At 33.8% G+C, this 17,119-nt stretch overlaps 7 protein-coding genes across 7 annotated transcripts; 4 read left to right on the top strand and 3 right to left on the bottom strand.

The window, feature by feature from the left end:
• Positions 1-957: 957 nt before the first annotated feature.
• On the top strand, positions 958-2,166 carry NAEGRDRAFT_52539 (uncharacterized protein; the record flags this gene model as incomplete). The annotated part of the gene is made up of 1 exon (XM_002671975.1): positions 958-2,166. The coding sequence occupies one exon, from the start codon at positions 958-960 to the stop codon at positions 2,164-2,166; it is 1,209 nt and encodes a 402-aa protein (XP_002672021.1).
• Positions 2,167-3,489: 1,323 nt separating this feature from the next.
• NAEGRDRAFT_72947 (uncharacterized protein) lies at positions 3,490-3,942 on the bottom strand (the record flags this gene model as incomplete). Its single annotated transcript, XM_002671898.1, has 1 exon — positions 3,490-3,942. One exon carries the CDS (start codon positions 3,940-3,942, stop codon positions 3,490-3,492), a length of 453 nt encoding a protein of 150 aa, XP_002671944.1.
• Positions 3,943-4,676: 734 nt separating this feature from the next.
• Positions 4,677-5,567, bottom strand: NAEGRDRAFT_72946 (uncharacterized protein; the record flags this gene model as incomplete). The annotated part of the gene is made up of 1 exon (XM_002671897.1): positions 4,677-5,567. One exon carries the CDS (start codon positions 5,565-5,567, stop codon positions 4,677-4,679), a length of 891 nt encoding a protein of 296 aa, XP_002671943.1.
• Positions 5,568-6,334: 767 nt separating this feature from the next.
• Positions 6,335-9,433, top strand: NAEGRDRAFT_81351 (HECT domain-containing ubiquitin ligase). The gene is made up of 2 exons (XM_002671974.1): positions 6,335-6,500; positions 6,642-9,433. The coding sequence occupies exons 1-2, from the start codon at positions 6,461-6,463 to the stop codon at positions 9,413-9,415; spliced, it is 2,814 nt and encodes a 937-aa protein (XP_002672020.1). The 5' UTR covers positions 6,335-6,460; the 3' UTR covers positions 9,416-9,433.
• A 144-nt stretch (positions 9,434-9,577) lies between these two features.
• NAEGRDRAFT_72944 (uncharacterized protein) lies at positions 9,578-10,984 on the top strand (the record flags this gene model as incomplete). The annotated part of the gene is made up of 1 exon (XM_002671973.1): positions 9,578-10,984. One exon carries the CDS (start codon positions 9,578-9,580, stop codon positions 10,982-10,984), a length of 1,407 nt encoding a protein of 468 aa, XP_002672019.1.
• A 1,112-nt stretch (positions 10,985-12,096) lies between these two features.
• NAEGRDRAFT_81350 (uncharacterized protein) lies at positions 12,097-14,045 on the top strand. The gene has a single exon (XM_002671972.1). The coding sequence runs from the start codon at positions 12,292-12,294 to the stop codon at positions 14,026-14,028; it is 1,737 nt and encodes a 578-aa protein (XP_002672018.1). The 5' UTR covers positions 12,097-12,291; the 3' UTR covers positions 14,029-14,045.
• A 1,227-nt stretch (positions 14,046-15,272) lies between these two features.
• On the bottom strand, positions 15,273-17,114 carry NAEGRDRAFT_72942 (uncharacterized protein; the record flags this gene model as incomplete). The annotated part of the gene is made up of 1 exon (XM_002671896.1): positions 15,273-17,114. The coding sequence occupies one exon, from the start codon at positions 17,112-17,114 to the stop codon at positions 15,273-15,275; it is 1,842 nt and encodes a 613-aa protein (XP_002671942.1).
• Positions 17,115-17,119: the final 5 nt, after the last annotated feature.

The following is a 17,119-nucleotide window of genomic DNA, read 5'->3' as shown; positions in this document are numbered from 1 at the left end:
TTGACCGAATGCATCGTTTTCCATCCAACTGTTGTAAGTTGTTGTCACGAATCTGTTCTTATCTTTTCGAAAACCTCTTCTGCTGTGTTCTTTGTTGTAAATATTTAAAAAAACCTCAAGGAACCAAATCCTCTACCAAAACAAAAGCAGGCACTCCCAAATGTTTCCACTGCACCTACAATAAAACACCTTACCTTCGCTTCATGAATGCCAAGAGCTATTTCCATCAAGAAATTACTAAAGGATATATTACCTTAGTAGAGATGGTAATTGGTTATACACTTTTGTAAATAGAAAGGAAGATTAATCCACAACAACCAGCACGATACAATTATTTTGTACTTCACCCCATCATAACAAAGAAAAAGTGAAGAAGACTTTCTCAGCAACGATAATTCCATAGCCTTAACAAGAGAAGGAATTGGAACAAGAAGAACCGCTATAGAAACAAAAACGTGGACCAAAGAATTCACAATTTGAAGAAGCAGTAAAGAGAAACTCTAGTAGAGCACGAAAGAAGAAATAAATAAATAAATAATGTTGTTTACCCCAATTATTTCGCAATTTTTTGATGAACCCTAAATTAAAAGTAAGATTTCTACCCCTGCTCCTCGCTTGAAACTGTAATTTGTGTCTTAGTCTTTTTGACTTTTAAGGAAGTCTAATATCTTAATTTGAGTAGCATTATTTTCCATTACATCCAGCACAGTAAAGTACATATTTGTGAACAATTTAGAAATCCATCTTAATTTGCAATTTTTTGTTCTTAAACAGCAAATTTTATTGTTCCTAAAAGGCAAAACACGGAAATTAAACATGGCGCCAATTGTTCAACCAATCAAAAAAATTCTTAACGATACAACAAACACCACACAACACACCAACACATATATCTTGCAATAGAACCACAAAACAACAATAAGGAACAATTCATCAACAACAAGCAAAAAAAATAGAATGAGTTATACTCCACTACTCTCAAATATTGAGCACCAAGATGTGTTCGATAGAATTTGTAACCACTTACAACGTCCATGGAAGGTGCACTCTGTTCATGAAGTGACTGAGCAAGCTTCTTTATGCCGAGCAGTTATGAAGGACAATATGATTTATGAATTGAAAGACATTTACTCAGAAAGAAAGGAATTCAATAAGTGTGAAGTAGGAACTCCTCAACTTTACTACTATATTTCATGTCAATGCAATGAATTTTGTAATGTAAAGTTGAAGGTAATTCATCACCACCAAGCAAGGTGCGATATTCATCAAAACGAAGCACTTCATCCTTCATCTTCAAAGCCAGATCCAACCAACAACAACCTTCTTCCAAAAGTAATTAGTTTCATCAAAAAGAGTGCTCCAACTTTGAAAAGAACTCAAATCAAAGAGCAAATTAGAATATGGGTCCAAATTGCCAGCTCACTAGTTGTGTTATTACTCCTCGTGTCAGGTGCCAAAATCTCTGCCCGTTTGACAACTTATGGTGATAATTCATTAAAGGGGGAACTTTCTTTCTCATCTCTCAATGAAAGCCAAGTGTCAGCTGTTCAAGATAGTATTTGTTGCTCAGTAACAGGTTCCACTAATTATGTTTATTGCTTATCTGGACAAACTTGTTGTAGAAAATCTGGTTATTCAACATGTATTGCTTCTAGTTATGCATGTTGTTCTTCTTCCCAAACTTGTTCTTCCAATGTTTGTGTTTCGAATAGTTATGGAGATTATGATGCTTTAGGATATGGTTTAGGATTTGGAATTCCAGGTTTCATAATATTTATTGCAATTATCATTATTGTTAGTGCTGCTTCCAGAAAGAGAAGACTTATGATGATGAGAAGAGCTCAAGAACAACAAGCAGCAGCTGCCATTGGAGTAGCAACAATGCCTTCTACTCTTGTCACTGCTCAACCAACAATGCCACCTGTCACTACAGTTGTTATTCAAAATCCAGGACCTGGTGTTTATTATCCACCTCAACAACAACCTTATGGTCAACCATATCCACCACAACAACCATATGGTCAACCAATGATGACTCAACAACCTTATCAACCACAATACGGTCAACCAATGATGGTCAATCAACCACCACCAACCTATGTTACTCCACAACCTTCTTATTATACTCCTCCTACTAATGGAAATGGTCAACAAACTTATGTATAAATTACAACATTAATCAGTCAACCCTATAACAACATTCTTAAGAAGAGAATGTGTTTCTTATAATCTTAAAGTAGAAGTGGTAGTAGATTTAGCATTGAGATTTTTCTCATCATTGGATATTGCAATTTGATTCCTCTGATAATATGAATTGTTATTGCCAACATATTTCTCGATAATTTTCAAAAGATTTTCATTAATTCTATCTGGAATGTATCTTGCTAACATTTGATGGAATAGTGGTGGTTGTTCGAATAGGAAGGTGATAATCTTTTCATTGGAGGTATATCTGAAAATAAAAGATAGGTCAGTTTCGGGTAAATCGTCAATCTTATTTGAAACCAGGTTTTGGAATAGTTCAGTAAAGATTATAAAACGTTACTGCCATTCATATGAATCTTCTGTAAGACCACTGCGGGTGAAATTTGAAAACAATGTTATGATATTTCTATAAATTGAATAACCAAAATTTTTTCTATTGAACCTTTCGAATAATTTCCTAAATTTCTCAATGTACTCAATAACAATCATGGAACTTTTCAATGGATCGCTTAAATCTTCCATCATTAGGGCACCCTCTATGAAATAAGTCACTACAGGGCACTTTGAGAAGTGTGAATCAATCACCTTACTATCCAAACATTCGTCCATATAATCTAAATGCATGTCAATTATTTCGAATTGTAAATTTAAAATAGAGGAAGAAAGTAGTGAATCTCTTAAAAAGAGATTTGCAAGAAACGAGTTTCTTTCCTTGTCGTTATCCTTAATTCATTCAGTTTCTTTTCTAGAATTTGTTTAAAAACTGGTGTGAATGATAACAGAGTAAACAACTTGTTTGAAATTATAGGATTAATCGGAATATTTCTGTCAAGGTAAAGGAATTTGGCAAGCTCAGTAGTAAATTTTGAAATCCTTCCTAGATCTTTTTCAAATTGAGAATTGATAAAGTCTACATATTTGGAATCACTTAAAATAGTTGGATATCTGTTAAAACAATCCGAAAGAAACATCAAGAAACCTTCCCAATGATTGTCAGTTGCCAAACTCGTCCAATCTTTCTTTTCCACCAAAACATCCTGATACAATTCGTGTTTTTCACCTTCTTCTAACTGGTAATGTCGTAGATAACTTTTGAATCCCAAACTATGGGCATCTTTAGATGAAATTTCATTGAAAACAAAAGTTTCGAATAACCAAACTGGTTCCTCCACTGCCTTCATCACATGCACAATAATATTATCCAAAATATAATCCTGAATCATTGGCAATTCCAAATTGTAATATTGTTTAAACTTCATACTTCCCATAATAATAGGAGTATCTCTAAATAATGTGAAATAAACTTTCCCAAAAAAGTTGAACTATTGGAATGTGACTTTGCATTAAAATTTCATAGAAAAGACCATTCTTTGCAATGAGTAACCAATTCTTCACTTCCTTAACTAAATCCTCATAAAACTTTCTCAAATATAAAGCAGGAACATAAACATTCGAATCGTCGAGCGATTTGTAAAAGTATTCATTATAATTCAAATTGGAAACAAGTTTAATTCCCATAATTTTAGAGTGTTTACCACGAAAATCCAAAATCCAATCCTTCCTCTCATTATTTCCTTTCATAATTCCGAAAATTATCTTGGCTAAATATTCTCGTTTATGTTGAGCTTCGAATTGTTTTCCTCCTACTGCCTTGACATATTCTGAAAAGAAGGGATAAATAAAATCGAGAATATTAAACAGATCATCGTGTGAGAGGTTTGTTAGTGTTGCTGACATTTTTTCTTGAACAGTCAGTTCACCTCTTACGAAAGACTGATCATCAAAAAATTTGCAAAATCAAATCCAAAATTGAAATGACAAAGAGATTTCAAAACGCATATTTCTCCAAAAGAAACAATAAAACAATCGTTGATAAACCAATGGGTAGAAGCTCACTCAACATATTCTTCATCCAAAGGATGAGGTATGTTGCTCAGAAATGCTGCCTTTTAGGTCATTGACTTTATTCAACGCAATAGAATAGATCATCACCCACAAATCTATATAACCAGTGGCCGGAGATTCAAATAAACTTAACCTTAATGGTAGGAAAATGCAATGATCTTTATTTTGGAAATTCTGTCATTAAGAAAAAGCTCAATAATAATACAATTCACTAAATTACATTTTTTTCTTGAATTTCGTCTCAAAAAAAATGTCATACCACTCAGTAACTACACTGTTGACCCTGAGACCACAGTGTGTTGCCGCAATACTTACGTCGGGTCACCGTACCCTATACTACCCGGGGTTCCAGCATAGGGTGTTCAAGCCAAGTATTTGTGTCCACAGAGTTACAAGAAATGAACAAAGCAATCCCAACAAGAAAGAATTTATTATTTAATATTCGTAATATCATCAAGACGAACCCGTCGGGTTCATACGATTAATAAACTTTTAAATTTTTTTCTTGAATTTACAAAGTGGATTTATTGACAATTGAGAAGAATAATCATGCTAAATGAAAATCTTTACCTGGAAGTTGTAGAAATTCCATAAACTGTATGATCTCGTGTATCATCATCATCATCGTGGTGAGAGTATGAGTGATAGGTTTGATTTTCATAATTTGAATAATGATTTCCATAATTTCTGTCATTAGAAGAACTCTCAAAATATGATCCATTTCCTCCAGTAGCACCACTATTTCTTTGTGAATTATAAAGAGATGAAGCTGCATAACCGGCTGCTGCACCTGCTAAAAAAGTAGGAATAGTGGATGAGGTTTGGGATGAGGAACTGGAAGGAACGAATGTTTGGTGAAGATCTGGATTATAATTTGGGTTTACATCTGGATACATGGAAGGATAAGGTTGTTGATTATTACTTTGAATTGTTGATGATGAATTTTGTTTGGACAACCAAATACAGCCAATAACAACCAGTACAATTATTACAATCCAAAAGGATCCTAGAGAGCTAGGATTTGAAGGAATAGGTTCATGTCTGTAGTGTTGTTGTTGTTGATTTGACTGTGGTTTTTGATTATACTCCAATGTATATTCTAATCCACAACTTCCCTTCAATACAAGATCATCACCCGAATATCTGTAACCTTCACAATTAACATTCATTTTACCAAATTTATAATTTGATCGCAATTTGGCATTACACCTCCATCCATTACCTTCATAACTACATTCAACCTGATCAGGTTCGTAATTATCTGGTTTGCTAATACATTTTAATTGTGGGACTGGATGAGATCTTCTCGCTGTTGTCCATGCATTCTTGTAAAGTGTTATCGATTTTATCTGTGTTAAGTGAATGGCATCATTTCCGATATTGGAACCCTGTTGTGTTGATAGAGTGATGCTAAAAATCAAGGCAATAAAGGTGATGAGTAAAACTTTTGATGACATTTTTTTTGTGTATTGGAAATTTGGTAATTGTCTATTTTTATTTTTATCATAATTAATAAAAGGAACACAAAATCCCAAACACGTGTTGTTTAATAACTTAAGTGAAGAAACGTGTCTCAGCATTTCAAACGTGTCTTGTTGGTTTATAAACCTTACCCATGCACTTACTCAATCAAAAATGTTGTTTTGAAGTCTATGGTATCAGTAACAACTGTGTAAGAGTTTGATTCTCCATTATATTGACATTGTTTGATACTTTAATTACCTGCAAATTCAGAGAAACCTATCTCATCGAAAGAACTCTACAATTGGTTGGTGATCAGTTAGAATATTATCACAGTTGTTGTAAACAAGATCTTGCTCAATATTATTCAACCAAGGGATATCCCTCAATCACTATTGCAAATGCTAAATGCAGTTAATTGCTAATTTGGAAAGTCGTCCAGAGTTCTAAACCGTTTAATTTGATTTTGTAAAACATTCCAGCATTCACTGCCAATGTACATTATTATGATCATTCTTCTTTAGAGTACTCTCAAGCCAATCTTGATTTCAAATTGAGAATTTCTTTACACTCAATCCTTCCAATTAAGTCAGTCATCAATTTTGAGATAACAAACTTCATTTCCAAAACCTTCAGAAACAATTTTCCAAAAGCCTCAATCCATCCAATTCGATCAAGAGATAAAAAAGCTGCATTAACATTAGCAACGGAAAATGCAGCACATTAAACCTATTTTCAAAAAAAACAGACAACTGTTTTCATTCTCTCAGCAGCTTCCTGGACCATTCGGGATTTTTAAAACGTCAAGTGGTGGTGAACACAATCTTTATCAGTAATAGACAATAACAATAACACAGATATTACACTGTATGTGTTTGATTGAAGAAGGATGGGACAATCACCAAGTGGTAGAAATGAAACTGGCGATGGTAAGTAATAACACATATCCCATCACAACAATAATAATATCAACTTGTCAATTATGGTGGTTGTTGAATATTTGTGATTTTATATCATTGTTAATGATGATCATCATCTTTGATCATCAAACAATTACTTGAATCTATTAGACATTCAAGTTTTTAATGATTTTGCAGAAATGATGGAGGGATCATCACCCGAAGTGAGACAAAAGAAGAATTTTCTTCTAAAACTCTTCAAACCAACAACACTCACACCAACCACATCAGCAACACTGCGAGCATTCACTAGTAATTTATCGGATAGTACTAAAACACAGTCATCAGAGTCGTCGACGATGAGAACTTCATTCGATAATGTACAGCAGGATACTAGTAATGATTCATTGGAGGATGAGGAATATCAATTGACTTCTATTGGATCCTTTGTGAGGAAGGAAAAAAGAACAGAACCATTGATACCTAGATCATTGAAAGATTATAAGAAATTTAAACATTTCTATAAAATTACATGCATCAAGGTTGAAAATAATCGCATATGGACAAGTTCTTTGGATAAAAACATTTGTTGCTGGGACAAGGAAACAGGAGAATGCATAAAATTGTTCCAAGGACACACGAAAGCTGTCACTTGCCTAAAGATTGATATGAAAAATAATTTATTATATTCTGGTTCATATGATAGAACTGTTCGTGTTTGGGATATTGAAACTCAAACATGTAAACAAGTATTTGATTCCAATGAAAATTGGATAACATGTTTGGCTGTTAGTAGTGATTACCTGTTTTGTTCTGGATATGACAGCTCGATATCAGTATATGAATTGAAAACGGGAAAGAAAATTGCTAAACTCAATGGACACGTTAAAAAAGTAGAAGATATGTTTTATGAACATTCTGAAGGTATACTCTATACTTCAGGTGCTGATTGTACAGTGAGAATGTGGGATATTTCATCTCTCGAATGTATCAAAGTTCATAGTTGTCGGGAGTATTCACACTACTTTTACAAAGTTGGTTCAAATATTTACATTAGTCAACCACAAAATATTTATTCTTACAATACTGAAACTAATAAGGTTAATCCACCAATAGTTGGAATAACTCAATTTTGTATATTTGAAATAGATGAAGATTCTTCATATATTGTTGGCTGGAATAAGGATAAGAGACAATTTGAATTTTATGATACTTATGAAATAACTCTTGTTCATACAATTCCTCAGGAAACTATATTGGATGCTTCTAATCTTTCAGTAGATGCAAAGACAAAGAAACTATACTTCTCCTCGGGAATGTTTGTCAAATTTATTGATATTAGTTCTGTTTTCTCATTGAACTTGAAAAATGGAGCTTCACGTCCTGCCTACATGAACTATGAAGAATTATTCAATTACTTGGTTGATATCCTTTTCTATCCAGTGACTAAAGTTGCTGAGGTAATTGAAGATCTTCAAAAACACAAGTACTTGGACGAGTGCAAAACTCTGGACGATCAAATAGAAAAAACAATTAAATATCTCAAACAGCAACAAGATGATGAAAGTCTTGGCTCTGATGTGGATATTATCGAGGATATTTACTACATTACAAAGAATAATGAAGTCAGACTTGTGAAAGACAATCAAGATCTGTCAGATAGAAATATCTATTTTGAACTCTCCATTGTTCCAAATACTGTCCAAACTATTGAAGAGAGACTGAAGGCCATTTCCACCTTATCAATGACTCCAATTGGAGCTGTAGAATCATTTTCATGTATTTATACAGACGATGAACGTGAGATGGATTACGAAACGAGAAAAGACTTATTCTACAAAAAGCTGAAAGCTCTCAAAGGTGATGGATTATTACAACCAACTGTTGTAATGGTCAGAAGAGACCAATTGGTATTTGATGCTTGTAAAAACTTCTCAGTCCTCAAAGGTGCCGATTTATTGAGGCCAATGTTTGTATATTTTGCTGGTGAAGAAGGATTTGATGTTGGTGGAGTAACAAGAGAATTTTATCATTTACTTTCCCAACAAATTCTCAATCCAAATAATGCACTTTTCATCAAAACAGGTCCTAATAACACCTACCATCCAAATCCTGCTTCAGCTGTCAATGGAGATCACTTACAATATTTCCAATTCATTGGCAAGTTGATAGGTAAAGCAATTTCTGATAACAAGATTATGGATACTCATTTCACAAAAGTAATTTTCAAACTTATGGCTGGAAAACCTGTCATGTTTGAAGATTTGGAAGCCGTCGATCCAACCATGTACCTCTCCTTGAAAAAGCTTCTCCTCTTGGAGGATATTGAAAATATTATGGAAATGACTTTCACTGCCGATTTGAATGATTTTGGTGAGAATAATGTTTACGAACTTTGTTTTAATGGAGCAGAAATTGAAGTAAATGATGGAAACAAACATGAATTTGTTGAGGCATATTCCAAATGGAAACTGGTAGAATCAGTTCGACCACAAGTCGAAAAAATGCTTGAAGGAATTTACGAAGTGTTACCTCCAGAATTTTTAACTATATTTAGCGAGACTGAATTGGAACTTTTATTGTGTGGTAGTAGGGAAGTTTCAATTTCCCAATGGAAGGACAATATTTCATATGAAGGAGGATTTGATACAGATCATCCAACAGTTCAATATTTCTGGGAAATGATTGAAGGATATTCGCAAACACAAATTGCTCAACTTTTACAATTTTCAACAGGAACATCATGTTTACCAAGTGATGGATTTGAAGGATTGACACCTCCATTCACTTTATGTTTATTAAGAAATGTGTCGACTGATCATTTACCTGTTGCTCACACATGTCTCAATAGAATTGATATTCCACCATATGAATCAAAGGAAATTATGAAAGAAAGATTTGGAAAAGCTATTCGATATGGTTCACAAGGTTTTTCTCTTCATTAAACTTACAACATTTCAAATAATTTGAGTTTTTCAATTTGTTATTATTTCAAATATGTTTCTTTTTGTTGTTTTGGACGAATCATTTGAGAGGAAAATGTCCGAATAAGTTTTTAGATTAGAAAGTATCCAATGACAGGAAACACGAAAATTACAATCAAAAAAATGGAAGAACAAACAACAAACTCTCATCCACTCATGAATGTTGGTTCTGCTGAAGATCATGATGATTCGGAAACGTTACATACAACAAGTGATCCACTCCGAGCAAGTAACGAAACTAAACAAGATGAAGAAGAATACGAAACTATTCATCTGGTAAAACAAGTTGAGACAAAACAAAACCAATCATCTAAAGCGACATTAAAAAACAAACAAAAAGAAGAAATAGAGGAACATATCAATCAACAAGACCAGCCGAATGTTGACTATTTACAACATGTTGATTATTTTAAACCTATTCCTAAATATGTTGTTAATTTAAATATGGATGCTAAAAAGAGATGGAAACATATTGTGATGGATATGATTGAACCATTGAAACTTTTAGCAAAATATCTAACAAATGTATATCAAGACGATTCTGATTCGTTTGCACCTAGTATGACTGATATTATTTCACAAATTTACACACCTGATGATTTGGAGCAAGAAATGTGGGGAATTGCTGATATTACAAATAGATATGGGTTAACTTATGATTTAATTTATCAGTTTAATATTTCGTATAATGATTTTGGTGTGAATAGCAGTGTGGCATTTAGTGAAATTAATGAAGATGGTGTTTTTCAATTGAGACATAGTAATTATGAACACAATTTAGCCAAGATATTGAGATTATTGACAGTGGATATTGATTTTATTAAGGATGGTAGATTAATATTCAAAACAACTACCTTTTTACCACTGGTTGGCGTTTCTAATGGTTTAAGATTTTCACAATTCACACAAAGGAGTAGTTACTCATTCTCCTACAGCTTGAGAACAGTTGAGGAGGGATTTTTAGGTGATGTTGCAAGCTGGTTTGGAACCATTCTTGCATTTTGGAATACTGAATTTCTTCTCAGAGAAGTCATGGAAAAATGTGAAAAGTACAAGGACGCACTGGAATATATCAGAACAAGTAGGACCAATAGTGCCTCATATATTTTAGTCTGTTCTGGGGATAATGCCACATTGATAAGTAGAGGAAGAAGTAGTGAGGAACAATCATTACTCCTCCACAAGGAATCAACAACTCATGATGATGGATCAATTGAATTGGAAACACAGGCCAGAAGAAGAATCATTGTTCAAGGAGACACTGATTGGTTTAATCAGGAAGACACCAAAATTGATTTGAAAAAGAAACAATTAACCAAATACCTATTCAAACACTCTCCAAAACCAAACATTCCAAATCACATGTTAGAGTATTGCCTCTCATGTCTTTCTAAGAAAAATGTTCTCACTCAGGGAACAATCTTTCAACAAGTAATTAACACTGTCGATGGAACATTCTTTTCCAGAACATATAATCCACCAGTGCCATCAGCAAACTCTTCCGATTCTCAATATTATATTAAGAAATAAATTGGAGTATTAACACTTTCAACCTTTCAAATGCAAATCTGATATTTCTTGATTGATAGATTAAATATCAGAGTTAATGACCTAAAGTTTCAATTACTGAATAGAGCGAGAAATCATACCAGATGAGTCCTCACAGGAAAAAAATTGAGAAGGAGGGCAACAATCACTTTGATCATTGACCAAATTCTGGACTCATCCTCAGAGTGCAAGGAGGAGAGTTTCCAGAGTCACATTTCAGTCTGCATGATCACTGAAATGTCCTTCAAGGTAAGTATGAAGAAACCAATCGGTGCAAATCAAACTCTCCTTAAAAACAATTGAGATTGGTTGGTAAAACAGTACAGAAATTATGGTCTTGTGTTGTTTTTAATGAAAATAAAGTACTTGAAATTATTGAACCTGAAGAAAAAAATTTACTTCCAAAAATGGTCAATTACAAAAAAATTAAAAAATTAAAATTTATAATCTTTGAATCCTGCATTTGTTTTTAATTTAACCACAAAAGAATTGAGTTCTTTCTGAATATTATAATCCGAAATCACCCTTCCATCCTCCATTTCATTGTTTTGAAAAAATAAACTCAATTTCTCCGAAGTAAGTTTATCATCATTTAATAAATTTGCAATTTGTTTCTTTACATCTTCCACCAAATCACTCGATTCAAACTCGACAGTGAGGGTCCTTCCCGAAAGGAGTTTGAGAAATAATTGCATTTTTTTTCTGTAATGCCCAAAGTTCATCAATACAAAGAAGATTACAATAATCTCTTCTCTAACTATTGGGTTTGTGAACTGTTTCTGATGAATGTGAATATATCAAATAAAAGATATCACTCTTTGGGAAGCAAATCTCTCTTACTATGATACATTCACTTAGCATTTTACAACATCAATGGTTGATGCTAACCATTTTCGCTATTCTTTCCTTTTGCATCATTCTGTTCTCCTATCTAACAATCTCTGTGTGTGATTTTGGCAATTCCTCAACACTTTCAAGTTGAGAATCTGTTGTAAATTCTATTTCTGTTGCTAATGGTACATAAAAACGATCGTTGTTGGCGGGAGATTTTTCTTAATGAAGGGCCACAAGAACAAAACATTAAAAAAAAAAGACGTTAAGACACAAACGGGCAAATCGATATTGTGTGTTATCATTTAAAAATTGTATATTATTAGATAGAGGAGATTTGTAGGGGCTTTAACAATTTTCGTCATCTTTGTATTAATAATAGATTGTGGTTTATCCAAAAACTTTAACTTGTAAATATATTGCTAAACGCTAGATTTGTAAAATTACCTTTTGTAAATATGTCTTCCGAGCTATTTATTATTTCCACTCCTATTGCCTCGTCTATGGCGAGTCTTGATACTGTTGGAGGCGGTGCTGGTTCTACTTTGAAACCTTCTTCAACAATTTCTTCTTGTTGGAGTCATGAAGATTTGAATCAATACTTTACAAAATCAGTCAACGTTGTTCAACCAAAAAAATCATTGGATACTAATTCAATTCATGAAAGAGATATGCATGCTAGAGTGAATTTGAACAAGATTCCAATTACTTTGGATACTAATAACCTTACTAGAAATAGAGTTTCCTCTATTTCCATTAACTCACCATCATCCTTAGCTGACCTAACTCCAATTGTTGAGAAGGAAAATAAGAGAGCAAAGGCAAAAAGAATACTCAACCAATTACTCTCAAAGAAATCAAGAATTATTGTAAAGAAGCCAGTTACAAGAAAGACATCAATGATTATCAAATTTATAGTAACATGTGCAGCTCTGAATATTCTTGGATTTATCACATTTGCAGCCATTGTTACATTTGTTTTACCTAATTTATTCATGCACCCTGCTGCCTATGTCTCTGTTTCTGCTAAACACCATTTACTTCACGAAGATGCAACTTTGTATAGAAAATTGGTTCATACAGCAAACATTCCAGAGACTTTGGTAACTTTCCCTGATAATACCATTACAAGTAATACTGATGATAATGGAGAAAGTTTTAATAGAAAGGCAGGATTGAAGATTGATGTTTCAAGATTCAATTTACTGAAGAATAATGAAGAAAAGAAGGAAACCCCTGTTGACCACGATATTCATCCACCATTTGCTACTATGGATCATGTTTCATATATGAAGGGTAATCATCGTGACAGGTTGGTTGATTATATTGAAGCGTTACCACATAAGAATGATCCTCTCATTGATTTTGGTTTGGAATATAAGAATATTTCATTCTCATCTCTATATGAGAAGAATAAGATGTTGAGAGGATGGTATGTAGAGGCCAATGATAAGAATTCCAAAAAGGCTGTCGTCATTGTTCATGGGGCCTTTTATGACAGAAGAGACGTTTTAGAGCATTTACCTTACATTCACAAATTAGGAGTTCATGTATTATTATTTGATATGTTGAATCATGGAGTTAGTGATGGCGATGAAGGGTGTTCATTGGGATACCGTGAATGGATGGGTGTAATGGGAGCAATTGATTATCTTGAAGGAATAGTTCCAGATGTAGAAGTTGTTGCATTTGGAAGCTCAACTGGTGCCGCTTCTTCAATTGTTGCCGCTTCTCAAGATCCAAGAATTAAGGCAATTATTGCTGAAAATCCATTTGCTGAAAGAACTCTTCAAATTAAGGATGTATTAGAGTCAGCTCTTTATAAGAATGGATGGTCCCATCAGTTACCAAGTTTGTTTGCTGGTATCATTGAAAGTTACGGTAAATTCATTCCTGAATTGTTAATTCGTGGTGTGTCAGTATTGGTTAATTGGAGAATGTGCGACTTCTCTGTTAATCCATACCATGCATCTGATGCAATGAGGGAAATGAGTAAACCATTACTATTGATGCACTCCAAAACAGATAAGGTTGTTGATTTCAAGCATAGTCAAATCCTCTCTTCTTTAGCTAGTGGACCAATTGAGTACTGGATTGTAGAAGATGCTCCTCATTCTTGTATTCACAGACATTTAAAGGATGAATTTGAGGAAAGAGTTATTTCCTTTTTACAAAAATATTTATTAAAGCAATAAAGCTGTGAATTTAGTACAAGTATGAGAAGGAGAAACTTGATGAATAAGAAAATCCATCCCGTGGAGCTTGGCAATAACCAATCCAAACAACTTTCAAAGGAGAAGTAACTGTCAAATCAAATTTTGGAACAAAAACAGCATCGACAATATTGTTTCTTGTTACCGAGAGTTCAACAGTAACATTCTTATTGTGATCTGTACCATACGCAATTGAGGTTCCCCAAGTATAAGAAGTTAAAGTGGCCCTCTTTTTAGCTTCTCTAAGTGGTGTTTCACGAGTGTTACCAAGTTTTTGAACAGCCATTCCATATACTTCCAATAAGGTTTTTTGCTTATCACCAATTGATACGAAGCCAGCTTCCATCAATCTCAAAGCAGTTCTCTTACCTGTAGTATGGGAACTGATCACAAATGATGTGAATGCGCTGTCCTTAGAATGTACAACAGGTACAAGCAAGTAGTTTCCTGCCTTGAGAGACATTCCCTTTGTATATGAGGATCTGGATGAAGAGAAAGGCGAGCCACCAACAATATTACCAGTGGTCTTCTCCAAAACAACAAATGCCATTCCAGCTGCAGTTTTTGGGGCGTCCTTGTAACGTTGATCTTTTTGATGGATACCAAAATAGCATTCGTTTTGATCTTCAGCTAGTTCAATCTCAGCAACTGGATAAGTTGACTTATCTTCCAAATTACCAGTGTTTGGACTACAATGAACCTTAACTTGATTTCTTGAAAATTCTTGATTGTACTTGCAAACAGTAACACTCACAAAGTAGTTGACAAATTCAGAATATGGCATGTAGAAAACACCATCATCTGTACATTCCATATGATTGAATGCCTTCTTTGCTTGTAATGTCCATCTAGTATCATCGTCACACCAGTCTCCTGTCCATTCAGTCTTTGACCATGGATTTCTCAATTTGACTAGTTTAACTCCCATAGCCTCTTTACAACCTAACAGAGAATAAAAGTGAGAAGATACAAGTCCAACCTTTTCCAAAGCTGGATTTGCAGATGTGGAACAGCAGAAGAAGTAATTTTTCTGCAACAAATTACATAACTCATTCCAAGTGTTTTGAGCATTAAATGAGCTTTCCCTAGTATTAATTCTAATTGAGAATGTTGGATATCCAGTAAAATCTTCGAATGCATCTTCAGCAAATCCAGAAATGAGCTTTGAATAAGATCCACAAACCTTGGCATAAGCTAATAAGGTTTACACAATTATGTTTGTTCTATTACTTACCCTTTTCTAACAACATGACCCACAATTCGGCAGAATGATTGTGAGCAAATAGAGAATTATTATACTGATCTGTAGGGAATAAATCATCAACGACTACTCTTGTCCATTCACCTCCAGTGCAAATATTCAATTCATAAATACCAGCCTTGTTAACTGAACGAGTGGAAAATAATCTTTCAATTAAGTATGGTTGTGCAGCAATAGCAGCAACTGCAGACAGCATCCAGCAGTCACCCAAACAACCTTGTTTTATGTCATCTGCAGAAATACCATCACAGAAAATTTCGTAATTATGCCCAAGAATTTCAGAAGCTCTGGACCATTTGATATCTTCAATTCTCTTTCCAGAGAAGCTTGATTCATAAACAGATACATCTGTCTCTGCAGGGAAGTCAGGATCAACAAACACTTCACCTGATTCAATTTTAGTCTTTACAAGGTCACTGACAACAGACATATATTCAATACCCGTCAAGGTTGCACTTAATTCCAATTCTCTTTCAATATTAGCTTGTGCCTGAAGTTCAGGGGATTTTACATCATTTGAATCTGAACTAGCCAAAATTGTTTGCTTATTGCCTTGATTTGGATCATTTTCATCTGCAACTCTACTGACTTGATAGGCATATGAGTAAACGAATGGTTTTGTTACATCGGTCAAGAAAATACTAGAATACAATTTTGTTTGATAAGGTTTGACCATCATTTTGTTTTGATCTGAATAATCAGTATCCATTGTACAATTTTGCATTTGTTTCATAAACAAATAACACATATGAGCCTTCTCGCAATTATTCTTGACAGCCAATAATAAGCTATTAAAGGTCTTGAAGAAGTAAGCATAGACAAAGAGAGACGGTTTGACTTCATTCTCTTCAACAAGTTTTCCTTCAGAAACCTTACATTCATACGAAATGTCGAACACTCCCTTTGGATGTTTGATATTTAAGAACTCTTTGCAAGTTTCATTTGGGAAAACAATTAATTGGGGACTATTTGGATCTCTCCCGCTGAGGTTTGCATCCACGTATGAAATCTCACCTCCCTTTACTACCACATCTGTAATAATGACAGCTGTCTTGTTGTTATTTTCAAAACTAAGCACTGCACTACCACTCTTAGTCAATTCCAATGTTCCAAATACTCCAGGAATGAGTTCTCTTCTTTCAACCAAAAGAGAGGAGAAGAGAGAAAAGTTAGGAGAGTAGTGAGTTAATAAACTTGAGCTTATTTCTTCCAAAGTTAGGGTCTTTTCAGGTTTTTTGATAAAGTATTTGTACTTGTAAGTTGTTTTTTCATTCTTATTATCTATTGTCAATTCGTTTAAAACTCTAAGGTCATACAAATCAACAAAATCTTCATAAGTCTTTGTTGGTGTCAAGTTTTGGAGAGTTGTATAATTAATCTTAACCTGAATATGTTTTTCTCCGTTTAAATTTTGCAAAACATTGTTGTTTTTCAATGCAACAACCAAACTTCCGAATCCCATATGGAATGTTTCAAAGAAGACACCATCATAAATTTCTCTTGATTCAGTTGGTTTATCAGCAATCGAACAAGCATAAGTATAATTGTATTTCCAACTCTTATATCTATCAAGGACTGGGAAGCTGGTTAGATAGACATGTTGATCTGTTGGATACAACAGTACAGAAAATTCCTTTGTTTTTCCAGACTTTTCTCCCTCAATGGTTGTATGGAACATGTTATTGAGAGTAAAGTTGAATTTAATGTACATGTATTTTCCGGATAGATTATCAACGTACATATGGGCCAACTTGATGTCTCCCATATAAGAATTTTCATAGGTTATCTTGACCTTATTTTCTGACATTTTTT

The sequence above is a fragment of the Naegleria gruberi genome, assembly GCF_000004985.1.
Source record: "Naegleria gruberi genomic scaffold NAEGRscaffold_57, whole genome shotgun sequence".
Classification (NCBI taxonomy): Eukaryota; Heterolobosea; class Eutetramitea; order Acrasida; family Naegleriidae; genus Naegleria; species Naegleria gruberi.
Note: the sequence above shows the minus strand (reverse complement) of the source record. Positions and strands in the feature narration are given on the sequence as shown.

What these genes read in the sequence shown, in the direction of transcription:
- NAEGRDRAFT_81351 (XM_002671974.1), top strand. Translation starts at nt 6,461, where the DNA reads ATGGGACAATCACCAAGTGGTAGAAATGAAACTGGCGATG. An exon ending in TAGAAATGAAACTGGCGATG is followed by an intron (nt 6,501 to 6,641) that starts GTAAGTAATAAC and finishes TGAATCTATTAG; the next exon opens with ACATTCAAGTTTTTAATGAT.
- NAEGRDRAFT_81350 (XM_002671972.1), top strand. Translation starts at nt 12,292, where the DNA reads ATGTCTTCCGAGCTATTTATTATTTCCACTCCTATTGCCTCGTCTATG.